Source organism: Rhipicephalus microplus, chromosome 9 (assembly GCF_043290135.1).
Source record: "Rhipicephalus microplus isolate Deutch F79 chromosome 9, USDA_Rmic, whole genome shotgun sequence".
NCBI lineage: Eukaryota > Metazoa > Arthropoda > Arachnida > Ixodida > Ixodidae > Rhipicephalus > Rhipicephalus microplus.
In genome coordinates this window covers 12,972,461-13,000,051 of record NC_134708.1, presented here as the reverse complement: position 1 = coordinate 13,000,051, position 27,591 = coordinate 12,972,461, and the positions used below count along the sequence as shown (strand labels likewise).

At 46.0% G+C, this 27,591-nt stretch overlaps 1 protein-coding gene across 1 annotated transcript in view; it reads left to right on the top strand.

Annotated features, from left to right (window-relative positions):
- Positions 1-652: 652 nt before the first annotated feature.
- The window catches only part of LOC119164867 (uncharacterized), a 45,709-nt gene continuing 18,770 nt past the window's right edge, over positions 653-27,591 (top strand). Inside the window, exons 1-4 of the mRNA XM_075873147.1 lie at positions 653-935; positions 21,762-21,880; positions 25,167-25,244; positions 26,263-26,357. Of these exons, the coding sequence (XP_075729262.1) occupies positions 893-935; positions 21,762-21,880; positions 25,167-25,244; positions 26,263-26,357 (335 nt within the window). The 5' untranslated portion in view covers positions 653-892. The remainder of the gene's footprint in view (positions 936-21,761; positions 21,881-25,166; positions 25,245-26,262; positions 26,358-27,591) is intronic.

Genomic DNA, 27,591 nt, shown 5'->3' with positions numbered 1-27,591 from the left:
ACTAGCAGATGTTTTTTCGGGCATCTCTGATCAACACATGAAAAACAAACAAAAAAAAACGCAAACGCCGAGCGTAGAGGTGCGGCCGCAAAGCTGCGAACAATACATCAATGTCAACACGTTACCGCGCTCCCTTCCTTTGATGGCCTTGTTCAAATACAGGCACAACATCACTGAATGTACGGGGAGGTATACTAAGTCGACCTGCGCGACTCTTTCCACAAGAACAGATCGCTAAATGTGGTGTTTCGCTTCTGCATTGTCCACGCCGGGGCATCTCTCGGATAAGGATACGCGAAAGCACGATACCGCCGCGACATGCTTGGCCGTGCACGTCATGCGCAACAGAGCTTCCTTCGCGGAATGTCGAATTGTCACACCGTGAGCCGATCTTAGTTTGATATTCGGCCGAACCCTTTCCACGATACCGTGACTGGTCGTCGTATTAGCAACAGGCGTAACGGGAAGCATCCATCGGATGTGTCTCGTCGCGTGTAGACACAAGCACACCAAGCAATGACACACGCGTGCAGCACAGCAGCAGCAAAAGGGCCAAGTGCGCCCCGATGCCGCACACGTGACCTTGTTTGCCCGAACGTTTCGTCGAGTGGCAATGAGCGGCGTGGTGTCGGCCCTCCTCGTCGGTGAGCGGCGCGCTTCCACTAGCGTCAGACAGATCCAGAGGCGTGAACGGCGCGCACAGAGCGGCCGGAGTTGAGCCCAGCCAGACGGCAGCGGGACGTGCACGGGACAGCCCCGCCTTGGGCACACGAGCGACGCGAGCGCTCGACGATAACGAAGGGCGCGTCGTCGTCACTCGAACGCTTGTCGCGCAGCGGAGGAGGGATTGCGTGGCTGCTCTTGCTGCGGTGACAGCGACGTCGGCGGGACCATGGCGGGCATGTGGTTCGTGGTTTGCGTGCCCAAGGATGAAGGTGAGTCGTTGCTTGGACCCACCTGGGCTACCCGCCCACCGATACGGTTTGGTGTTCGCGTCCCTCTGCAGGGCTAAGTAGAGTTTGAAGATTCGAATACCAGCTGCGGCTGCCCCAGGCTGAGACGGGACGAAGTGCGAAAGCGCTGCCGGTAGCTAAATCAGCTACGGGTCGCTGCGTCTCCTGCGGCCCCGGTGTTTCGTTGGGACGCTAAAACTAATTGGAGAAGTTTGTCTTTCCCATTGGAAAGTTTCTGTCCAACGTAGCTGAATGTGAGGGCGCGGGTCCCATTCAAGGACCGAGGTGTAATGTTATGGGCGCGAAGTGGGAATACACTCGCGCGCTTAAACTGTGGCGTGCGTTTAAAAATCTGAAGTGCTCAAAACTGGCGTTTCTGACTGTACAGCGTGTGGCCAAACTGTGCCGGAATTTGGGCGCGTAAAACTTCAAAGTTCACTAATGTTTATTTTTTTTAAAACTTAAGTATCACTCACTGGTTAATTGAGTGAAGTCGCGTGCAGTTTTCTACAGCTAGGTTCACTTGCAGTGATTGTTACTTTCTGGGGCTCAGTTCTGGATTGGCCAATGGTGGTTTCTGGAAGTCGTGTGCCGAGTTGGCTCATGCTGACTGAAGTGGCCCATATAACCACTTAGCGCGTCTTTTCTCGCTTGAACGTGAGATTCTACGGAGTGAAAGATTACAACGAGGTGTCGGGGCTTGAGTTTGCGGAAGCACTTGGCATTAGGTTGTCGATATACTCCGTATGCCGCAACAACTTCTTGATCACCGTAGCACTATCGGAAAAGCCGTACCGCTGCAATGAAGATCAGGTGCAAGGCTTCACTGTGGTTCTTTTTCCACTTCGGAGGATCTCGGAGCTCTCGGCGGCACATCCGAGACGGCTGCCTTTTCTAACCACGAGTTCTGTGGCACGCCGATGCCATGCTGCTCAAGTTCGATGACAGTCTGCAGGTCCACTGAAGGTCATTGTGCGTGGCGCTTGGGATTATGTTTGAATTTAATCGACGCAGAATCCTTGTCCTGGTGAACTCGGCGTTGGAAGTGTACTACTTTTTTTGGATAAACGACGCCGCACCACGACTCGTGCATGTACCTATGAGCAATTCAATATTATCGCAGCGTACGCCGGACCAGGCTGGCGTGACATTTATGTATTAAGCGAAGCTTTTACAACTGAATTTTAGTTGTGGCGTCGCACTCGAAAAATCCGTCGCCGGTGGGCGTACAGATATGCCACCCTCGTTTGCGCCGGTCACACGCGTATCATGCATGCTTAAAAAAAAAATTGATGCTCTTTCGAGAGCGCATGTGCTTGTTGGAGGGAGGTTAGCCATCTCTGATATTTCAATCTGATTTTTTTGTTAAGGTGACCTGTCAGTTCACACTGGCACATTTCATTGTTGCCTTGATATGGACGCATGACTGTCGTTGTTGCCTGTAGCAACAGAAGTGTAGCGCGCTGCTAACCACTTGAATGAAGAAGATTTCGGGCACGGAGAAAGGAAACAGTTAAGAGGGAGCCTTGTGCTATGCGATAGAAAAAGTAATACGTCAGGCATGCATACGCAAAGCTTCGCCTGCAGCCATTTCGCCGATATGGAAGGGCACCTGAATACGTCTATTTGCGATAGTCGCACCTAAATGCATGTGTAGGCCCTCACTCAATTACACTTCTACCATTCTGCTAAGACCACGGCATTTCGGTGCTGGTCAAATTCATGCTAGAGGCTCCTGTACTCTGCGATGGTGGTGCACGTTTTCCTTCGGCAATTTACATGCGTAGTATAAGATGCTTCATCGGCTTCTATTATGATACTGCGTAAATAGCTATGGCACTTCCAGTTTGCCCATGCTAATTGTTTATCTCTAGTATCGAATGAAACATGCACTTTAACGGCCGTAGCGTCCTTCACGTGGCATAGCTGAACATTCATCGCAATGTGTATTCTTGTGTATACACATACGTTGCCAAATGAGTGTTTAACACTATGAGTGTTTATTTTAACACAATGAGTGTTTATTTTAACAGAAGTAAGCGCACTGCATGTGTGGGTTTGTGTACTCTCAAAATGACGTCATGACATGTAAATTGCACTGGTGGCAGTCTGATAAAAGCGCATGTGCTCGCTGTATCAGTCGCCTCCATCTCGGCGATTCAACGTTTTCGTGCTCGGCTGAAGTGTTGTAGCTGCGCTGCTTCTGCTGCCGCTTGCAATGTACGACGCTGCAGCCGAAATCGTTCATTCAAGCCCTGTTCATGTCCATCAGTTTACGTTGTCTTCAATCTGTTCTTACTCGCTAGTTTACGGCAGGCGATCGCCATCACACCTTAGTTTTGGCACGTAAAACTCCAGCAGCTTGCTGGAGTTTTTACGTGCCAAAAGCTGGTTTTACGTGCCAAAGGCTGGTTTTACGTGCCAAAGGCTGGTTTTACGTGCCAAAGGCTGGTTTTACGTGCCAAAGGCTGGTTTTACGTGCCAAAGGCTGTTTTTACGTGCCAAAGGCTGGTTTTGCGTCCAAAGGCTGGTTTTACGTCCAAAAGCTACCAAAAGCTGGTTTCGAGCGTCCCGGTGTTCCTTGACGTTAATCGTGAATCTATTCTATCTGCCTTGGAGTATTAGTGGCTATAGCTTCGCACTCCTAAAGCAAAGTGCGCGAGTTCAGCTCCCTGCCACGGCGGCCACACTTTAAAGAGGGCATAATTAAAGCAAAAGACTGTGTACCGAAGTGTGGATGAGCGTTCATGCACCCGAGATAATTCGGAGTTCCTCACTATGCGGCGTGCTTCTTGGTGTCGTGATTTCGCATGCGAAACCACGAAATCTTCAGTCTTGAAGCTACATTTATGTTACACCGCTCACGGAAAGTGCTCTTGTCGTATAGTAGCAATGGGATGTATGCACAGTGTCTCAATTCTGTAAGCTGTTATATATCACTTTTTTTTTTCAATGCCAGTGGTCTTGGCGGCGTCTCTTACGGAAGCCCACTTCAGATACTCGGCACAAGCTGTATAGAGATCGTGCCGACTATCTGAAGTGGGCCTTTGTAAGATAAAAACCGATTTATGCCCTCTTTTCCGCCGTAATTCACGATAAATGGCGTCAAGGTGGAACAGCGTCGGTAATGTAGGCTGCGAGATAACTTCTTCGGTGTTTATGTTCCGAGGCGACGGACCGTTTAAGGCAGAAGACATCTCGGACGAGCGTCATAAGCGCACGTGTAGCGCATACTGCCTGAAGTGCTATATTATAGCACTGCAGAGATGAAAGGAATGTGCCGTTTAGACCTCGGGGATGTACGCTCAGCTTCTGAAATAGTCGACACGGATTTGACAGGCCAGCCATGACAGCACCGTTTTGTCGATATTGGCTTTAGGGGGACGACGAATCGTATACCAATGTTCTCAAACGTATAGGGGCTCATGAAGATGAATAATAGTCAAGTTAAAAAGACAGCTATAGTATACTTCAAGTAAAATCTGAATTGCATTTCTTTCGAGTGGTTGAGCGCATGGTTGCGGGCGCTGACGCCGTGCTCAGCTGCTTCCTTGCGTTAAAAAGCTGCCGTTCATGCTTGGATTAAGTATGCGATGACGCGTAGCATGCAATGAGACTGTTTGGTATAATTACGAGGTCAGCATCTGCATGCTTTTGCAAAAGGACAGCGTCTGAAGCGACTGACTAGCCGTTCTATAGACGAGTTTTATCTGGGCTGTAAAATCTTTTCCATGGGCTGTTTCATATGTTCTAGCGTCTTTCTGTTCTGTTCTGTTTTGCTGTGGAAAGGTTGAGGTCCATATTGCCTCGGCTACACCATATCAAGAAGTTCTGCAGTGAAAAAAAAAAGGAGTAATACTGAACGCTACACAAAAAATGAGCTATTTGAAAGAAAAAAAATTAATAGCACACTGAAACCAGTTCAAATATGCCAATGCACAGTTTGCTTGCAGCAGTTCACACTGTCATAAACTGTTCACACGCACACCTCTCTTTTATACTGTCAGTATATGCACTAACACATATCAATCAATTCCTGGCTGTCTGTCACAGGCGCTTGTTCAGTCCGGTACCTCAGTTCGGACGCATTGACATTTTACTATAGCTAGAAGAGAAAGAAAACTACTCGAGGGGATAACAGACGTGGAATATTGTCATGTCTTGCTTTTAAGCTTCGAAGATTATCACAGCGCACCAATAAGCCCGTCTCTAACTTTGATCATGATACTGGCAAGAAATGTAGGTATCTCATATTCATGCGAAGCAACGCGCACACATTCTCAAAACGCTTCCGAAACAGAGCCAACCGCGCAGTTGACCGCGGGCCCGAAAATTTCTTAATCTGTCACTGCCGCTTTTATGGAGTGATATCAAATGGAATGCTAGCTACTTTCTTTGATCCTTGATCTATCACTGTCATCTTTTTCTCAGTGCATGAGTGAATTAGTAAATGAACAATGCTTTTATTTTGAAAAAAAAAAGAGCTTCAGGCAAATGTTAAGGTAAAGGGTACGAGTATAATAACAAGATTGGTGAGTGAACCATGCGTAAGCATACTTTTTTTTCCAGGAGTAGGGGTATCTTCTTTATCAGAAGTGGGGGGCTGGGCGGGTAGATGTGGTCGAGTGTCATTTCGCGCTGTGTATGCCACGGAAAGAAATGTTCGGGTGATTGCGTGGCTGGGGCACGGACTTGCTGTGCTGCTGTGCTACCCATGGCTATGTCAGTGGAGTGAAGTGACGCCATACCACTTCGTTTTTCTGGCATCTGTAAAATTCAGTTGTCGCTTTCTCATGAGCCGGTCTAGGTATCATACACTGCACTCGAAACAGGCCCTTTTGACTGTCGTATCACGCGGTGACCTTGTGTGCTTTATTATTTCGTTGTATCGTATTTCCCACAGGGTTATCATGTTGCCGCGCAGTATAGGTGTCGGATCCCTCTTAGCGAGAAAGCTAGATCAGGTGGCATACCGAAGTGCTTGTAGGAATCGTCATAAAAAGTAAGGTTAACACCGACCACAAAATAATGAGAAAAAAGACATTTCGGCTCCCCCTGAAGGGAGCCTTGTTCACAGCCAAATTTCACGCACCACGAGAGACGCGTATCGCGAGGATGTCGCAGTTCGTAGAAGCATGATGCTACGAGTTGAAACAAAACAAAACAAAAACGTGCCTCGGAACTTCTTACCGTATTTATGGCTTCTATACCATACACACACGAGCTACGTCTTGTGCCTTCTTCCGTTTTACTTTGCTTAGAGAAACATAGCTCGTCCTTTCACCCGAGATGAATGTATTCTTCGCTCACCCAAACGCCTCTCGTCACTTTCACCGCTTTGGCAAGTGACGCTGCGTCGTCATGTCTCGCATCGCATACCTGATCGTGTTCAGGGGAGGATCAAGTTTATGCGCGTGGCACGTTGTACATGTATGTTAATAAAGCTGTTCGGGTGGCGCGGTTACTGACCGGCGGTTTGGCCATTAACTAGACTTCGACGGCTCGCTGCATGGTATTCGCATTGAGTGCGTTTTGTGATGCACCGGGAAAACACTGTACGAGGTCTGACTTAACGCGTGAGTGAGCGTAACAAGTATTATTATTATTGCAGTTGAAGTGAAAGGGCCCCGCCACGGTGGTCTAGTTACTGAGTTACTCGGTACTCGCTGACCCGTAGTTACTGAGGTACTCGCTGACCCGTAGGTCGCGGGATCGAATCCCGCCTACGGCGGCTGTATTTTCGATGAAAGCGAAAATGCCGAAGGCTCGTGTGCCCAGATTTGGGTGGCCCTGACACTTTTTTTAGCATGGTCAGAAAACGCTGCCGATCGGTAGCAGAGGCTCCCGAGAACACGCGAGCCAAATGTTATAGCGTAGAACGCGGCCGGGAATTCAGAGTAAATTATCAAAGTCAACGAAAAATTGATTTCTCTTCCCTCGACAAATGACGGAAGACGCTCAAAAATCACACGTAGATTACCCATATATCAGCCATTGGCTGATTTGAACATGGCGCGCTCGGCTGTTACAAAGATCGCCGGGAGAGGCCGTAAATTGTCCACGCGTGCGCCCGTGATCGCACTGAAAAAGCCGCGTATTCCAAGAAAAGGTGTTCAAGGTCATGAGGCTCGCGTGACGTTTTTTGTTTGTCCCTCCCATCCCTCCCTACTTAGCTTCCAGCGTTTTCGTCGAGACGAGAGAAGAGAGAATGCGATTGCAGGGTGTGACAAATCTTTGTAACTCAATGCATAACTGAATGCAGGAACAGCGCAACCTACAAGTAGTTACTTCGTAACTACGGAAGCGAAAAAAAAACAAGGACAGAAAAGAGTTATTCAGTTATGTCCTACCAACTTGCCCAAGCTTCCACGCTTCATAACTTTGTAACTCAGCTCGTACTGGACGGATTCTTAAAAATTTTCGTGGCGTTGAATTTTTGCGGCAATACGCTTTTCCGGTGAATAAACTCCATGGTTACTAAAAAAAGCGTTTCAGGGCCCCTTAAAGAACCCCAGGTAGTCAAAACTACCGGAGCCCTCAGCTACGGCGTCTCTCATAATCATATGGTGGTTTGAGACGTTAAACCCCACAAATCAATCAAAGTTAGGTGGCATGACTGAATCGGAGTAATATGGTGGCTTGGGTCTTACATTCCTAAAGCACGGTATGATTGAGGGACGCTGTAGTGGAAGGCTCCGGAGATCATGATACCTAAATATAAGTACATGGGTTTGTACAGTTTCGCTTCAACTGAAATTCGGTTGCCGCGGCGGGGATTTGATCCCGTGACCATACATGATTAGCAGTCTTATTGGCAGTTTTTTTTTTTTTTTGCTCATGCGTGCTGGGCCCACAGTGCCATCTACTTTGTATTTTGTAATTCTTTTTTAGCATTTGCGTTTCATTAATTCAGTTGTCACAAGCACTTTGTCTATGTCGTGCCTGCTTTCTGTCTTTTAAACTTAGCAGCGCTGGTTTTATCATCCAAAATGTTCCAACGAGGCCCTACAGAAGCTATTTTGTATTTAAGACGCGCTGCTATCAGGTACTGTGCAGTAGCGTAGGCCGAAGTTTTCGGGGAGAGGAACACCTACATGATGGGCTGGGCAGGCAGTTGTGGTCCAGTGTAATTTTGAGCTTTGTATATGCAATAGTATATATATATATATATATATATATATATATATATATATATATATATATATATATATATATATATATATATATATATATATATATAGTGTGTGTGTGTGTGTGTGTGTGTGTGTAATCGGAAAAGGGAGTGTAAGGTTCCGGTGTGCAACGCATCTGGTACTGCTGTGCAGTAATTCGACTGAATACAGTCACGAACAGTTAAGAAAGTTTTCTGAGACACCTAATGGTCTCTCAACTTGTGTCGTCGGCTGTACGGGTGCGCAAGTGTAAGTATATATACACATGATATACGCACGCACAAAATTTTCCAAGTTTAATGCACGCTGATTATTCGTCGTACCGCGATCATCATGAACCTGCGCAATGGCGGGGGTGGGAGGGGGGGCTCTTTTGTCAGTCAATTGTTGACTTAATACCCTTGACTTAATATAGAGAGGGAAGCGCTCTGATGGAGTCGCTTGATGTATTCAGTGCTGAAAGGTTGGGTCGCCCAATCTCCAACGCCAGCGTAGCTCTCACTGATCGGCCCGCCGTCCACAATCTCACCGAGTGGGGCCCGTGGCTCTCACCGAGTGGGGCCCGTGTCGCCTATTAGGCAGACAGAAATAAGGTGCCCTTTCCCCTTAAGAACCTCGCATTCAGGCGCTCCGAAGAATCTTCGCCACCCCTGAAGGAGAATCCTCGGGCGCTCTTGTGGTGATCGTGCCGCGAATGCAATGACCGTTCCCTCGGAAACGCTTTCCACCGGTGCGGCTCCTTGATGAAACAGTCGTCGGCCATGCGTGCACTATACACTACGCGAACAGCGGAATTCGAGGCGCCGTTGAGGCCGTCCTTGAGCCGTCGAAATCTGTCAGCGTTCTCGGCGCGGCGCGCTTCTCGCGCTCTTGCATGTTTTACCATGCAAAGCAGCCAAGATTTCGCCCGTTTATGCCGTATTCGGAGGACGGATTCCAAGTTCATGGGCTTCGTTGCGACCGTGACGCGAAAAGCTCGCGCTGACGTAGCCCGAGATAGCATTCAGTGATGTACTCAGCACAGTGTGTAAGGGTGAACATCTCTTGGGGGTTCTGCTGGTGACCATGGCTACGCGCTAACCATGGCGTTAGTTTTCGCAATCTCTTCTAACGCTTCCGCATGCTAGTCACGAATTACTCACGATGCATTTCCGAAGACACGTGGGTAGATCAGCCTTTTTTTTTCTTTCCTTTGCGAATGCTATATCTTTGAGTCACAGATATTTCCAGTTAATTAATTCTGGAGTTTTGCAGGCAAGCGTCATGATATGATTGCGACGAGGAACTTATTCCGGGACTGAAGAATAAATTTGACTAGCTCGGTATGTTTAAAGACTTCCTATATCACGGCACACGCTTTTTCTTGTATGCCGCCCCCATCTAAAAAGGCCGACGTATTCGGGAATCCAACATATCATATAGGGCTTTCATTTATAACGTATAAGAAGTTCGAATGAATGCCGATGGAATACTCTGGAAATTTCGGCAACTTCCATTGGGTTCTGGGGTGTTACGTCCCAAAGCCACGATACGAATATGGGAGACTTTTCAAAAGCATAGCGAAATGTTACGTTTAACATTAACGAACATTCAAACTTGCGCTCATCAGTGATCTAACTCGCAGCGGCGGGCTCGTTTTCATTGTGCTGAAAATAAAGAACCGGCTAGCTTTATTATATTTGAAAATATCTCTAACTCAAGACAGTTGTCTGACACTCCGCGTAGAAAAAATGTTGCAGTATTCGAGCTATAACAAGTTACATTGTGTCCGCCGCGTCGGATGAATGTAGTTATGGTGCTCGGATGCTGACCTGAAGGTAGCGGGTTCGATTACGGCGGTCACATTTCGGTGGATACGACATGGTATAGATCTTCATGTACTGTGCAATGTCATTGCATGTTAAGGAACGCCACATGGTCAAACTTTCCGGAGCCCTCCGCTATGGCGTCTGTCATAATCGTATCGAGGTTTTGGGACATAACACTCCAGAACCCAACGGAGGTTGTCGAAATTTTCAGAGCCCTCCACTATACGGCGCCCCTGAGCCATATACCGGGGATTTGAACCGTAAAGCCCAAACAACAAAAATTAAGGATGTCAGTCACTTTTTATACTTCAGATGTCACCCACTGGCACACATTGCAAATTTTTTAGTTAAAGCTGGTTAGCTATCAAGGCATGCCCACTTAGCGGATATCTTCGAAATAGTCACACTTTTATCAATATCGCATTGAAACATTTCTCTTATGCGCGGGGCAAGGTTTTATACTGTAGACTGCTACGTCTCAATCGGAGCTCAGTTCCCGTTGCAAGCAAATCAATGACGGAAACGCGATAATCAGTGCTGCTTGATCGCCGAGTCTTCCTTTAATTGGTCTGGATTCACGACACAAGCTTTTTTCAGAACGAAGCTGCTCCTTCTGAGGCTGCACCGTTATTAGGGTCTCTACCGTTATGGTGTTCTCAGCTTTTTTTCCCCATTGCTCCGTAGCTTTGAACTAATCGCAGTATCCTTGTGCGCAGGTCAGCCTATACGTCCGAATTCGTAAAATCGCAAGCAATAGTATATTTTCTCGCGTGTGATGCAGGAACTCATTAGAAATTATGTACTCATATGCCATAAGGCCCATTGGGGCATTACATAGAAGGGGGAGGGGTGCCCGCCAAAAATAACGTGCATAAAAAACCCTCATAGGAATCAATCATATAGGCATATATATTAAATCAAAATACGCATGGTCATGTCTATTTCTAGATTTCGATACATACTAAATTCAAGAAATATTAATTTATTTAACAAAGTTTTCATGATTAGTGGCTGATACTCTCGGAAGTTGATTGCATTGGCCCATATATATATATTGGTGAAAATTATGGTGAATGATGATACAAAACTGTTTGTGCAAAATAGGGTTGTGCTTTAGATGGGCAGTCAGGGTGCTCTAGAAAGCGTAATGAATAGTAATGATGTGAGATTCGCGGGACAGTTCTATAATGAAGCGTTCTATAATGAACAGTTCTATAATGAAGCGTGCGGAAAACAAGATAACAGCTCATTTAGTGTACGTCGGCTGCGGCGGCTGCATTTCCGATGGAGGCGGAAAAGTTGTAGGCACGTGTGCTCAGATTTGGGTGCACGTTAAAGAACCCCAGGTGGTCAAAATTTCCGGAGCCCTCCACTACGGCGTCCCTCATAATCATATGGTGGTTTTGGGACGTTAAACCCCACATATCAATCAATCAATCATTTAGTCTATGTTTTCGAAGAGAGGGCAATGAAAGTGATACCTTGATGTGTGGCATAGAAAAGACATGGAAATCGGTGGCAAGGAAGAGGCAGGATGAAAATAATGGGCCCCTGACATGCGTCGCGAAAGGAGTTGGCCCAGTCTGGTGCGCAGCCCTTTTCTGGGTCAGATATGCAATAAGACCAATAAGATGCTCTTGAACGTTGGACGTGCTTGAGCCGGCCTTGTAGGAGAGAAGACTGAGATAACCTGTTGTCTGTGCGTGTATGCGTCGATTTGCTATCTTCTGCCCGATTCTGCATGGCTTCGCTTCCGCCTGACACGAACGTCTCAAGGCCTCCACAATTAGGTGAAGGTTGCCCCTGTGCAAATGAGTGTGGTCTGTACAATAAAGAGCACGTTTTGATTGTTATTTTGTAGCCCTTTACGTGAGACGTACTTTTATGGAAGTAGGTATGGGTATATATAACACATGGTTGTATACGGAATTTGCATTCTAAAATAAACATACTTTATTAATGCGCAGAACGCTTCAGAAAAGAAGTGATTGTTGGACAACGAGTACGAGTATTTTTTTTAGTTGAAATGCAATATAAAGATTCGAAGATGTTTTGCAAATGCATCTTCATTTTCCATTTTTCTGCGTATCCTCTTTTCGCCCCTTTGACTGTATATATCCCGCACAATCAGTGTATTAAAGTGATTGCAAATGTGCGCTCCGTCCTATCCGACTTTTTCTGAAACGTTCTATGAACTAAGAAGGTATATTTCTTTTGGGATGCAATACGAACAGCCCAAGTAGCCCCTCTTGTGTCATTGGCCCACCAAAACGTGTCATTGGCCCGCCAAACAAAACTTGAGTCTATTGGACCACCTCTTCGGGGTCAGAATGAAGAGTGCGCAGACACAATTGTTCTTTCAGATCTCTTGAAGAATCCGCAGATGTACTGCAATTGTACTGGGTCATTGCTCCTACCCCGAACACGCCTAAGGAAAAGCGATGTTCTGGACACACCTTGGCGCGTGCTTTTGGCGGAGGTAAATACATGGATTGGATGGATTCTTAAGGTTCGTCGGTTGTTCGCCTCTGTGGTACAGTGGCTATGGCGCCCGACTACTGACCCGTAAGTCAGGGCAATCCTGGTCACTGCATTTAGACCGAAGCTACAGAGGTGGACCTGAAGGACGTGTTCTGTGTGATTTCAGTGCATGTTAACACCGGATGGTCAAAATTTCCGGAGCCCTCTACAATGGTATGATGCTCCATAATTTTGTGATCTTGGGATGTAAGACCCCCAGATAATAATCCTCAATGGTTTCCTCAAAGAGCACGTGAACGTGCTTCCACATACATGACCTTCACTTCCTCGATTCAGTGCTGATCAAGGTGGGACTATTTAAAATGTGGCAATAGTGTTGGCAGTAGGGTTGTATACCTTGGCAGGCTCGCCCGATAGTTGTTCCGGCTGGTGGTCGCTTATGTTCCTGGTATACGGTCATGTAGATCTCCTACATGCGTAGAACCATTTTTCTCATTACTCCACCCAGATCCTTCTTGGAACACCACGTCTCGAAAGCTCACACGGGGAAATCTTCTGTACATGACTTTAAACTAACGCTGGTTTCCTTTTGAAGTGCTAGTTCACTCACTCCAAGTGTTCCAAACCACGAAATTCACCACAGAAGGCATCCGGGTGGGGTTCAGCGAATTCAAGAGTAACGCGGCTATCTTGCAACCACTCACAAGCGGTTGGGCTTACAGCGGCGTACATGAAAGCTCCGACGTATTCAGCGTCACCTAAGTGGTTACGCCAGTCCTTCCCGTTCTTATCGGTTAGCTGCGGTTTCGTAGCCACTCCTTTGGGATACAAGATAATGCATGCTCTTATAGCTGTATTAGAGCCATGTACCGAGCTGCTGTGTATATACGACATGATGCCCTTGGTAACGGCAGGCGTTTTCTTTTCTTTGCGGCCATGCTTTGTACTTCGCATCGGTTCTTTGAACAGTGCAAGAAACGAATGAATAAAACACTAGTAGAAGGAGACACACATTACAGTGGACCTTTAATGGCTGTAACACACAGATGCGAAAAAGAAACGTTAAAAAGCACTACTTAACAACAAAAAGGCAAATTATCTCTCAGTGACAAGCAAGTTTGAAAAGAGCATTCATTGGCAGTTCGCTTGTGCTGGTGCATGCCGCTGTGGTGTCGCGGTTACTGTGCTTGGCTGCTGACCCAAAGGTTGCCGGTTCGACCCTGGCCGCGGAAGTTGCATTTTGATGTAGGCGAAATGGCGGAGGCCCATGTACTGTACAATGTCAGTGCTCGTCAAAAAACACCAGAAGGTCTGAACTTCCAGAGTCCTCCACTCATAACCATATTCTGGTTATGGCTCATAAAACCCCAGATATTACTATATTCACTCGTGTTCGCTGCAATAGAATATGTACAGGGTATTAACACGGGCTGCAACATTATTCATACCTATGACATCTTCGTACATGTTATAAACTACGGCACAAGTTCGAATATAATAATATACAATCTTCGTTTCTCGCAAAAAACTATTATGGTGTATTTCAAAGTATTTCTTCCATCCGTGTATATGTCTGGCGCAGGAAAAAATGTATTGACAAACCACTCCTTTGTATAACGAAACCGCAAGGAAATCCGTGCGGATCTATCATAAAGCGTCTTTGTTGCCGAAAAATTTGTCCCGGTCCGGGAATCGAACACGGGACGAACGCTTTTTCGGGGTGGTCGCTCTACCAAAGGTTGAGCTAATCAGGAAGCTTCCCGATTTGAGCTCAACCTTTGCGCGACCATGCGGGACTTCGCAGAACTGATCCGCAATTTGGCTGGCATGTTGGTAAAGACGTTCTTTCACCCCCTTTCCTTTGTCTTATTGCGCACTCCTGAGTTTGTCTATACGTGCAAGCACACGGTTACAAAGGGTACCTTAGTAAGAACTCGCGAAATCCTTCTGCATCGAGGGCATTGTATGTTTTGAGTATACCTCGTGCATTGCCACGAGCGCAACCCACGTATCTGTGCTCGTATTTGTGTATCTCCTCTATGTTTCCGTGTGTTTCCGCGAATTCAAGATGCATATACTAAGCCAAATCGTAGTTTTGCTTCACACGCTGCGGTGGTATAGTACTCATAGTGCACCCGCAGGTCACGAAACGGAAATTCCGGCCACAGAATCCGCATTTTCGATGGAAGCGAAAATACTCGAGGTCCGTGGAATTAGATTCTATAGGCGCACGTTAAAGAACTCCAAGTGGCCGAAACTAAATCCGATAACAATTGCTTATTGTCGTAGTTTTGCTTCTGAGCTTGTGTATGACAGCGAAAAGCTCTTTCTCATAAAACATGATGGCATGTCTCAACAAGGACGCTTGTCAGGACACTCGAATACGCAGTTGCGATGTGTACAACCGAGATTGCTGATAAGCAGCCGGGTTCAGTGTAACCGTTGCTGTTGCAAACGGAATCCGGTGACACATTTCTCATAAAACGCGGGCAGGCTGGATGGGGGGCGTGATCTCTATGTAAGGTCACTGCGAAGATCTCCTGCGTGTTGGCGTCAGCGATTCACTCGAGTCGCGCATTGACACTGGGAGAATTTGTTTAGGTGGACTTCGAGCTTTATCTTGAGGAGGGCTCCTGCGTGAACAGCTGTATCAAATGATAGTTTTTAGGGATCTGCATGAATGACCGTAGGTATGGAATAGGCTGCGAAGAATTCTTACTCGGTCTGCTGTGCGTGGCGTAATCGTAAGACAATATACTTCTGAAGCATGTCACGTAAGGATGGTGCACCATATAAGCTCCATAAATCTTAATCTTTGGAAAGTTGCTTTACTAAACAATGTTTAAGGCGCTTGTCAAGGGACGCAAGATGGAACACACATGAAGAGCTAACCATACTCTGATTTATTGAAGTACAGTATACTCTATAAACAAAAAAAAGTGTTACTTTTTTCCGTGGGTCCTGACTGGCCACGAATGACTCTCTTTAGAGAGACGCATGAACTCTCTTTTGGGTCGCTCGACTCCCATACAAGAGTACAATGATCCCCAAAGCGAGTGTTAATGCGTCTCATTAAAATGAGTTATATCCATGGCAATCCAAGACTCGCAAAAAAAAAAGGTCTATGACCTAGTTTTGAGATCCCGGCTGCGGCGGCTTCATTCCCGATGGAGGCGGAAATGTTGTAGGCCCGTGTGCTCAGATTTGGGTGCCCGTTAAAGAACCCTAGGTGGTCGAAATTTCCGGAGCCCTCTACTACGGCGTCTCTCATAATCATATGGTGGTTTTGGGACGTTAAACCTCGTATATCATCTCATATTGAGTGGCTTAGTGCCAATTCGGCAATTTTTTTCGCCTATTTATGATTTTTGCAGCGTAGCCAATCAGACCTTTCCACCCTTGCTCGCTTCTTTCTTTCTTTCTCTCTGTCTTGAGAAGCATGGAACGTTGCCTCCACATCGGTTTCGCGTGACACCCTACAAAATGATCCAATACAGTGAATGCCGTACAGTGAATGCAAAGAATCAGGTGCAGGTTTATTTAACACAACGCACTTCCTGCAAAAAAAACACAAAGAAAAGAGGTGGGGGGGGGTGGGGGTGGAGGGCTCTCTGTAAACGTGTTACACACAGTGTAATGCATGTAACACTTCAACGAGACAAAGGCAAGGCGTGATTGCTCAAACCCTGAGCGTACGACACCTGCGCGAACGCCTTGTTTCGCAAGCGATGATTGCAGTGCGCCTCTTGAGTTGTCGCTGCTGTAAGCAGCTCCGTGACGTCACTGATTAACCTTCGTGAGAGAATGGCGGCGCCGCCGCTTGATCGATAAAGGTTCTCTGCGTTCAAAGCAATAATAAAAAGCAAATGTTCTAATCAACGTTGATTGAGCGTCTGTAGGTCTTTGTCCTCGAAGGTTTTCGTTTGAGCATGCAGTAAAGCGGCAAGTTCAGGCTCCGTCACCATGGGTGGCTTTGACCCCTTGACTTGTATATATGTTCTTATATAGAACCAAGATTGATTGATTGATTTGTGGGGTTTAACGTCCCAAAACCACCATATGATTATGAGAGACGCCGTAGTGGAGGGCTCCGGAAATTTCGACCACCTGGGGTTCTTTAACGTGCACCCAAATCTGAGCACACGGGCCTACAACATTTTCGCCTCCATCGGAAATGCAGCCGCCGCAGTCGGGATTCAATCCCGTGACCTGCGGGTCAGCAGCCGAGTACCTTAGCCACTAGACTACCGCGGCGGGGCATATGGAACCAAGAGGCAATGACACCTTGCGAGATGAGAGAAAACCAAATGACTGAGCATTACGTCACGTAGACAGCCTCGACAAGGCAACCCGTTTTGAAGCCATCAGTGTCGGACCAGCACGTGACCTATTGCGTCAAGATCACGCAAGAAATGGGATTCGCCGAGTCTTCGTGGTATGGTACGCTTGCTTCTAATCGAAGCGCGCTCGTTCGGCGCACACCGGCCGGCTCACGCAGGAGGTTCAAAACCAAAAAAATGGAACGCCACCAACGACACCAAACGTCAGAGCGTGCGGTACTAAAGCCTACCGCACGCTCTGACGTTTTTGATTACGTGTTGGGCCAACATGGCGGATTTCAATCGTGTGACGTCATACTCCCTCTCTTTTTTTCATCCTCGAAGCTAGGGAGATAGAGGGGTCGTTATTTGTGCTCTTTTAGCGGTATTTAGTAATTGTGATGTAAAGCTAGTAACATGGACGAAAATACAACTTTCTTTCTGGCACGAGCTGAACCTGCAACTTTCAGATAGCGTGCCATATGCTTTACCAATCGAGCTACGGCGGCAGTCATTGTGTTATACACCGAATCGGGTATTGATGTGCATGCAAATATGGTATAGTTGGTCAGGGCCACTCGTATACCCATGATTGCAAGCGAGAACATTTTCAGGCGCGAATCACTTTAAGGGTTCGACTTGTCGGCGTTTCTTGTCCGCACGGTGTGTCATGTAGCAACGGCCGATCATAAAAACGGCTGCGCATTGGGTAAATGCCCCTATGCGCCACCGGTTCATTTAAAATCACGAATGCAACCATTAGCCCGACATTTAGCAGACGGCGAGTTAATGGAGCAGATACGCCCTTTTCTGCACGCCGTTGATTGATTGATTAATTGATTGATTATTTGATTGACTGATTGATATGTGGGGTTTAACGTCCCAAAACCACCATATGATTATCAGAGACGCCGTGTGGAGGGCTCCGAAAATTTCGACCACCTGGGGTTCTTTAACGCGCACCCAAGTCTTCTGCACGCCGTGGGGAACTGAAATTGAGCATGTGGGGATAAAGGAGATGCACTTTATAGGGTAAGCTGCATTTCGCCTCAGTTTTCCTATTACGGTAGGGGAGGAGAAACATGCTCCCCTTACATGATGGGGTTCGTGCTTGTCACCACTAGTGCCTCATCCGAGAAATATCTCCCAAAACACCTCGCGGTTCGCTCCTTCCCAGTTGTCGCGTTAGTGGAGTCGGAACACCACGGGTAAGGTGGCTATTAAGGCAAGTTGGTCAATCTTCATATTAAAGACTACGCAGACACACGAGTACTAAAGGTGTCGCCTGTCCCTTCCTTGTACTTTTGTGTTCGTGTCTGTGCGCTGTCTGAAGATGAAACGCCGTTCCTTACATGCCTCGCTCGTGCCCAGTTTTCTTTTCTTTCTTTCTTTCTTTCTTTCTTTCTTTCTTTCTTTCTTTCTTTCTTTCTTTCTTTTTTTCTTTTTTTCTTTCTTTCTTTCTTTCTTTTTGCCAGCACAATGGTGAGACAGCGTTGTCTGCGGTGCAAAGGTAAATCGCAGTGCCAACGCGACCTTGGGCACAGTGTTGCCATGCATTTCAGACTGGTATCGAAACGCGACGAAAATATGCATCGCGGCTATTCTATCGTGCATTGCAATCTACGTCCACGAACGAGTTTAGCAACGCGTCGAAAGCGCAACGTTGGCAAGCACGCCGCAGCGCAGTACTGATCATGGCCGCACCTTAACACGAATGCCGATACGCAGCACATGACGTGCCGTTAATATTGCGTGTATGCAGGTACACACTATAAGCTACGCGCGCTTCGCAACGGGAAAGCATGCTTTTATTTCCATCTCATCTGGGCCGTGGCAGCGGTTTCCCGGGTCCCCACCGGATGTCCGCTATTAGGGCCGCGTTTGCTGCCTCACTTGTCACCCGGGCCACCGCGGCAGGGGCTTGCGCATGCGCAGAGCACCGATACGTCGTCAGCATCGTTGCCGATGTGCCGGAACTACCGTGTCTTACGCCATTCCCGCCGTACGCAGGGTGTTTCAGCTAACTTGCACGTAGTGTTGAAAAAAAAAAAAAGGGAAACGTGCGTGCACCGAGTGTATTGTTCTGAGCCGTGTGCAGCATGTCACATTTTTCCAGTCCGTCAAGCTGCGGAATTAACAGTGCTTGCTTAATCAAATTCTGAATGAGTAACTATACCGAACAACGTTTCATAGAAAAGTTGTAGCACTTGTTGAGAAAGGCCAAAATACTTCACGTGTGCTAACTGCTATTCCGCTAAGCTGGGTAATTAATAAAGATTGCTTTATTACACTTAATAATACTAAAGTTAGCGAACAATCTTCAATGGGACAGTTATGATGCTTGTTCAGAAACAAGCCTTTATTTATTCTATGCTAAAATAACTGTCCTTAGTTTCTCACCACTTTCACTACGTGCACAAATTTTTAATTGAAAAATATACTTAGCGCAAGTTAGCTCACATGCCCTTTAAACTTTCACGACTCGCCTTTTTCTTTAAAGTTAACAGCCCACGTGTTCGTTCCCTCTGTTCGGATAAACGTCGCTTCTTTTCACTTCCGGTTTCTCGAAGACTGGAAGAAATTTTGCTCTATATAAATTTCACGAAGTGGCGTACTGTATCTGCTCTATTTTTGTGCAAGAGAACTCTTTAATCATTTTGATGCGCACGCTTATGCACTTGTAAGCTTTGTTTGAAGTTATGAAGTATCACTATGCTTTCGTGAGAGCACGTACATTTCATTTTCATAGCTGTTAGTAAGTTTTTTTATACAGGGACTTTTTTTTTTCTTTCAGAAATTGTCGGAATCGGGCTACTGGACCCTTGAGACGCCTTGCACGCAATTGTGTATACCCCTTGTTATATCGCATTTCGTATCGAATGTGGGCTAAGAAAGCTCGCCACGGTGGATCGTTAGCTAATAAAATGCACGGCTGCTGACTCGAAGGTCACTGGTTTGATCCATGCCGCCGCAGTTAGTCGCATCTCTATAGACGCGAAATGGTAGAGATTCATGTACAGTGCGGTGTAAGTGCGCGTTAAAGAACACCAAATGATTGAAATTCCCATAGCCGTCCACTATGGCGTCTCTCATATTCATAACGCGGTTTTGGGACGAAACACCGCAGACATTATTATGAGCTAAGAAGAGTGAGGTGCATTGAGTTCTGGATGAATTGAATGGCCTGATTATTAAATTTGTCTTTATTTAGATTTCACTTTACAGTGTACACTTGCATATAATCACTTCAATGAAGGCAGTACCATTTCTGACGAGTTGTTAGACGGGGCGCGCTTCCCGTGAGCCCCAATGAAAGTAAGTTTTTTCTTGGCTCAAATAGCGCGTAACCAATAACAAATTTTTACTGAATTTCTAGCCCGATATTTCAGTTTATTCATGCCAAAAAAGAAGAGCGTGAACGTCATTAGAATAAACAGATATTTAGTTCGAATTTTATTAGGTATAATCACTAAAACGTACATAACTTTTTATGACATTATTTTTTATGCAGTAAAATATGGTGTCATGTAGACGATTGTATCGATTCGACACACTAAAACGGTTCTTCATAGGTGGCGCTTGAAAAGGTTAAAAAAAAATCCGCAGATTAATCAAGCCTACTCCGTCAGAAATGCGAATATCGTGGTTTTGTAAAACTGAGTCCGAGTAAGAGTATCTTAATGAAACGTATGAGTTGACGGTCAATACGAAATTGCTTTAATGTTTACATTTTACAGAAATTCCCCTACAGATCTGCGTCATACTGCAGTAGTTTGATACGTAACGTTTTTTTTTTTACACTTGTCGTGATTACTATGACTAAGCAATTTCAATGTCTATTGTTGCTGCACAGCTAAATACGTAGGTCTTGTGTGACGTGGCTTATTAGTGAAGCTAAGTGCAGCAGTAGATTGAATGAATAAAAAATATTCTGGCTTAATGGGACAAGATTTCACTTTTTCTTTGTAATGGGAAGACAAGGTTTCGTTGCGGGGTGCCGATTAAAACAACCTGGGCATTCTCGTATTCTTAGACAGCAACTTTCTAAGCAGCTGAATAGCAAAGTGAACCTATATTTCAAAAGCTTGAGAAGTGTTCTTTATTGCAAACACTGGTGCTAGGTTGTATTCGTTCATCATAGTACGATTCAGACATGGGCCAAGCGTACGTAAAAAAGATTTCCCACTGGCGTAGCAAGGTGTCTTGGCTGACACAAAACCAATGGCTTTGCGTTCTATTCCTGTCATTCTTCACAACTTGGCAGCTTTGCGCAAAATAAGCCTTTAATTTCAACGCGCGCTCCAATCTAATGATTTTATGACAAGCTCATCTTGGGCACCATTTTTCAGTGTCTTGCGCTGACACTGAGATTTTAAAAAAATACACTGATGTGGTATTTTCATTGTTTGTGCCTCAACAGTTGACAATTGTGAACAAAGGACGAGCGTTTGCACCACACACGCGCGCACGCTTGTGTGTTTGTGTTTGTTTAATAACGTCTCCTTTAGCGTACGTTTCAGGGTGACCAGTGGGGTGCTTTCAGCATTGAGTACCTTCTGAAGGTCACAGGCTTATAATTGGTGTTCCCATTTCTCGTGGGAGAACAGATTCTTTGTGTATGATACTTTGATAACGTTGATTTGATGAGGCTATTAAAGGGAAGTGGTCGAAAAGGGAATGTGTCTGAAGACGTCGGTTTCTCTTCGGCGAGAGAGGGCAGAGCAGCAAGATGCTTTATGCAGCTTGCTGCCCTACAAGTTGGGAAGGGGCTTTACACATTCAGATATTTGGGTATATTTAGATGGGTAGATATATATAGGGATCAATATAGATATACACAGATGGCGCTTCTAATTCAGCACGGGCAGCATAGACAGTGGTTATTCCAGCAGCGTGTTTTTGCTGATGTTTGAGAGAGTCTTCGTTCTTGTTTCAGACATCAGGAGTGGCTTATTGCGATGAACTACAACCAGTCCCTCGAAGCCAGTGATAACTTTATGGGAACTCCACTTATTCTTATGCTCGCAGAAATCGTGAAACCGAAGCAGCCGCCGCCCCTGCAGCAACATCAGACGCTGCAGGCACCCAACGGTGCTGTGCGCAAGGATGCCAACGGAGTCCAGGAGACGCGAACATCGGCAAAGCAGGTTAGTGCCCACGTACGTACGCCCGGCAGCAAGCCAAACGGGATGGTACTACGGTAAACACAGGGATCACAGTATATATCGCATGTCATACGCGTACACACCGCTGTAAGCATAGTTTCCTAAAATTAACTAGAGGCGACTCTGGCGCTGCGATCGTTCAGCGACCATGGGAATGATTGATAGTACACACATTTGCCTAGTCTTCCTACTTGCGGGTGGCGGATCGTACTTGGTGCTTCGTTTATTGCTGTGTTTCGGTTTTGTATTGAAATGAAGATTCAACCCCTTTTGAACTTCATGAACCGATTCGGAAAGGTAAGTCTAAAATAATAAAATGGTGAAGCGAAACCACTGAACATTTGCTAATACTTGTTTCGTAAGAAAACAGCTCCAAGCCTCACGAACACACACGGAGCCGAAATCGGGCCAGAAGTACGAAGTTTAGACAAATGTGTGTACTACCCATCATTCCTATGATCGCTGAAGCGCCGTGCGTTGCAGCTCCCATAGACACTAGCGTCAGAGTTCCCTCTAGTGTATATTAAGAAACTCTATGGCTGTAAGAGCTTGCAGATCATATAGAGCAGTGCCAAATAGCCAGCCGATCAAAAACACAATACTATTTCAACAACTGCGAACTTTTTTTTGTGTGTGCTATTTCTTAGAATACTATACGCAGGACGATCTGCTGCCACCTTCTACATCACGCGAGCTTCCTGGATAATATTTCATAACTTGGGAATGACGGCATACAGAAACTAACAGATTATTATTCGGGTATTATTTCAACATAGTTTTATAATGAACGTTAAAAGGTTCATTCTAATTATGGGAGACCTCTAGCCGCTTCATGAAGCTGCCTCTTCTAGTACTTACTAAGGAATGTGTGCTAATTACGCATACCTAATCATGAGCTAGCGTCGTCTAGAGCTCCTTTTCGTGAGTTTGGTGTCTGAAATGGGTGGCATTAGTGTTTTTACGTATAGTCACGTATACTTTAGCTTTCTTGCCTTAAATATATTCATAGTTTTCTAATAACCAATCAAAACTTTTTAAAAACCATCACTTCCATATAAGACCTCTTTAGCCGCTTCCTTAACATAAGCTTCTGCCTTTTAATTTTGATTTTAGACCGTGGGGGCCTTGCGCATCTAGTGTTCAAAAAGTGTTGTCTCCTTTTCGCGGGTTTCGCGTCGAAATGTGTGGTGTTGTTTTTCGGTAGTCACACAATTATTCAGCCTTAGATGAAATTGAAAAAAAGGCTCGCAGTGATCGAAGAAAAATAGAAGGCCTTCTCATTTCAGAGGTTCGCCTACGCTACACTGTTTTCATACCCTGTGACGTAAGAACCTCAGATCTTACGTCACACAGCGAAACATGGCTGCAATAACACCTGACCACCCTCCTTCTTCTGAAGAACTCTGCGCGCCCCTATATATGTATGTCGAATATACTCGTAGAAATGTTACGGAAGGCACTCGAAGAGCGTCGCGATCATGTGCTCAACACCCGAGATTCTACGTACAGCTGTTCCGGTCGAAACCGCTCTCGTTACGATCTCGCCCCATGTTTGCTCGCCGCTGTGGCGCGCTCTTTACGATGGAACGATTAAACCGAGGCTGCGGCATACGCGTCTTTAGCCTGTAGCTTATTTAACGGCGGTGTCGCCGACGCAGCTTTTGCTGACATTGACGCGCAGTCAGCGTGCTGCGACAACGAACACCGCTACGTTGTCGCTGTGCAGAGCTAGCGAATCACGTGCCGCATATCGCAGATCTTTGGCAAAGCCCTTATTAAATGATGGCACGAAGCCTAACCCCCCGTATTCACAAACGCTCGTCGACTCAACTTTCACCCTTCACTTGAAAGAGTGGAGCACTGCGCCGCTGCTCGGCTGAAAATGACGCTGCGCTACTCAAGAATAGCAGCAACTTATCGCTGATATGCAGTGACCTTTCCTGCCTAGAGATGGCGCTCCCATCGGCTTTCTCAAGTGAAGGTGGAGCGTTGAGTGATGGGGCATTCTAGAATACGGTGGTTAGACTTTCAAACTTAAATCTTGAGCGTAGTTCAGTATACGTATTCCCTCGGACGCGAGGCTATCGTTGCATCTCAGCTGAAGATACACCACGCGTTCGAGCACTTACAAATATGGTGGTGGTAACAACTTTATCAATAACTCCGGCAATGCCCCGCCCCGGTGGTCTTGCGGTTAAGGATACTCGGCTGCGGATCCGCAGGTTGAATCCCGGTGGCGGCGGCTGTATTTTCGACGGAGGTGAAAATGCTGTAGGCCCGTGTGCTCAGATTTGGGGTCACGTTAAAGACTCCCAGGTGGTTGAAGTCTCCAGAGCCCTCCACTTAGGTGTCTCCTATAATCGTATGGTGGTTTTGGGACGTTACACTCTACATATTAATCAATCAATAACTCCGGCGAATGCGTGGCCTGGGCCTATAGGCTGCTCCCGAGGGGGACCGGAGACCGTCTCTTCACCACGGGCTTGTTGGATGGCCCACAGTTGATCCTGGAGGTTGAAAATATGAACGAAATAGAGACCTCTACTGCACCTGTTCAAGTTGAACTGATCAGTCTATTTGTTTAAGTGACTCATGGTCGATAAAGATATCCTTTAATTTTTATTAGTTTATTACTGTCTTCTTTTTTGTATATAGAATCAACTGGCCCCTCGACTCACTATCCTTGTATAATGCCGATATGAAGGGTAGATAGAAAGAAAGAGAGAAGGCAAGATGGGGGAACGGCAGCAAGGTTAGCCATACGAGCGTCCGGCGTGCTTCTCTTCACTAGGGCTAAGGCAGTGAGGAATAGAAAGATGGAGAGAATAAGGTGGCCAATGAGGTTAACCAGTGCTAAACCTGGTAGGAAGAAATTAATTCACAATTAAACGAATACTATGGTATAAAGGGTTCATGGGCATACAGTGCGTGTTCTCAGACGATGCTGCTTGCTCGGTTTGGCCGTGAATATCTACCGTCGCGACGCTTTGTCGACCCGGCTATTGGTGTCTCGGCACACCAAGCGACGTGTGTCTTTCCAATCGGAAAATAGGCTGCGGCTTTTCGTTCATGTTGCTAATGCTCGAACATTGGCCGAAATCGAGATTCTTGTACTTGTACATTGTCTCGCAAGTTGCAACGCGTTAGGAGTGTACTTACGAGGAGTAGGAACATACCTGGGAATGATCCCGTCTGCTGATTTTGCTTGCGATGTTAACTGCAACTCAAGAAAGACGTGCACCACTCAAACGTGCGCTACGTGGCGCAGGCCTTGCAAGACTGCCTTGAAGAGTTGGGTGTCGAAGATGCAGTATGGTGCTCGAGGAGTTCAGACAAGGTCTACCAGGTGAGCAGAATCACACCTTCTTGTGGCTTTTCTTTCCACGTATCGTTATGCAGATTAATAGAACGACGTCAATATAAACACCGGCTATTTTATCAGCAGAAAACGCAGTTTTACTTCAGCTGCGCGGAAAACGTGTATCTTGAATATGAACAATCTGCGAATTTTCGTAATTATGCACGCTCTCGTCTGCGGACCGATAACAGCGAAGTGCTTCTTCTATCATGCTTAACTGTATACAGGCGTCAAGGCCAATGCAGTATACAAAGGACTGCGACTTACTCGAAACTCTCTCAACATCTGTTTAGACAGCGGGGCTTTGAAGTGCCCTATAGTCTCTATCACAATATCATTAGGCGCATGCAAGGATAAGCTGTAGCAGCAGTCCTCTAAAAAAACAATGTCTCGATAAAGCCCTGGTGGAGGTAAAGTTATTCGATTTCATTAAAAAAAACTAAATATACCAATTTTAGACATGATAACGCAAAGTATTACAACCAGTTTCGAAGCTCTATTCTGTGGTAATTACAATACAAAAGCATGCTTATTGGTCTATATGTGGCGTTTAAATATCCGGATGGCCTGCTTTGTTGGGCTTCACATTTCATGCTTTGCAAGTACTATCACGACATATGCAGTTGTTAACATTTAATATCGAAATTAGGGTGAATTCTCAACGTCATAATTCACGTAATAAGTTTGCATACTCCACGATGTGACTTACGAATCGAGCATTTCAAGTCAAAACTCATCAGGTGCTGTTCGCAAACATATTCAGATATTTTCGTAATACCCAGCAGAAACATGAAAAATTTTTATTTGAAACCGCGGCCATATTGAATGAATAACCTGAAACGTAGCTTCAACTATTGTTGATAAAATGCCTTCCTCACGCGCGTCTTTTCTAAACCTGGCGACGTTTGTTTCTTTTAAATACTCGTGTAACATGCTTACTACATGCGTTATGCTTCATTAATCATGCACGAATGTGGCTTCCCCCCTGCTTTTCGTCCGAGTGCAGGTCATGTTTCCCTGCGAGTCGGGTGAGGACACAGACCTGGTGCTCAAATCTCTCAACTCCAGAGGCATCGGCCTGGACGCGGGCTCCACTGTCGGGTGAGCTTGCCATGATAGCTTCAATAAAGAACTTACGTGCGTGGCAGAGCTGGTAGAGGCGAAGTCCCTGCTGTTCATCACAAGCCTAATTTGAAAAACTGCGATATGATCATTCGCGGGATCTTGTACACGTTCGGCCTTTGTTCGGTTACGAAGCGTTCTGTCTCGGCTCGCGCGACTGGTCAGAAGCAAGCTGCTCGTCCGAGACGGTCAGCTTTCGGTCATAGGCGCTTGCCGTAACCGAATTCTTGAGGATTGAACAAACAGAGATTGTGCATGCCATTTCGCCTGTGGCGGTGGGCCCATGGGAAAGCAGCACCAGTGCGTTACGGGTCACGGAAGTGTTGTTGATATTCTTGCGGGCCATGAGCCTGATTGAAACTTTGTAAATAGTGTAGTTCACGTGTGTGGCTGGTGTTGTGTTGTGTTTTCAACGTACATACCATAACCATCATCCAGCACATGAAGTAGCATCTCAGGTGTAAAGCCAAGCAAACGCCTCCAGCTCTTCATTACATAATTTTCTCTCTGGCGTTGAACAATCTTTGAAAACTTGGTTGATTTGGTGATGCGTGAATCACGGCGCAACAAAAGAGACGAGAGCGATAAGGAGAACGTACAAAGCACTATTTCCCCTTCTTGAGTGCCTTATTTGTACTTCTTATCGACCTCGCTTCGGTAGTTACTTTGTCGTTCATCATTACCTATCGGTAGAACAGCGACGTTTCTAATTTTTTTTTAATGTGTTATTGACGTTCGTTATTCTACAGCCTTTCTACCATAATGCCTTTCTACCATCTTCTACCTTAATGAGAAACAAACACAAGGGCTGATACTGTTTGATCAGTGCCCTTCTTCGAACTCGTAGGTTGCCCGTTCACCCACGTATCGAAATTTGCGAAGAGTACAGACGGAATTGCACTTGCCTATAGAGCACCCAGCTGGCCACTGTAGCTGCTGTTTCCAGGAGATATATGCAAATAGCGACGCCGTATTGATACCACATGGTCATACCGCATAATAGGTCATTATGCTATAATTAAAGCATGAACGGAAGCTTGTACCTAACGTGAGATATATGCAGAAGCTGAGGTCAACAACACTGTGGACAGCCTCACGCTCTGTTGCTCTAGACAAGTGTTATTCCAGTCTTACTATCAAAACCTACATGTTCCGTAGTTCATGCGTGCAGAGCCTGTTCTGTACACTCCGTTGGTCAAAAAGTCAACAAGGC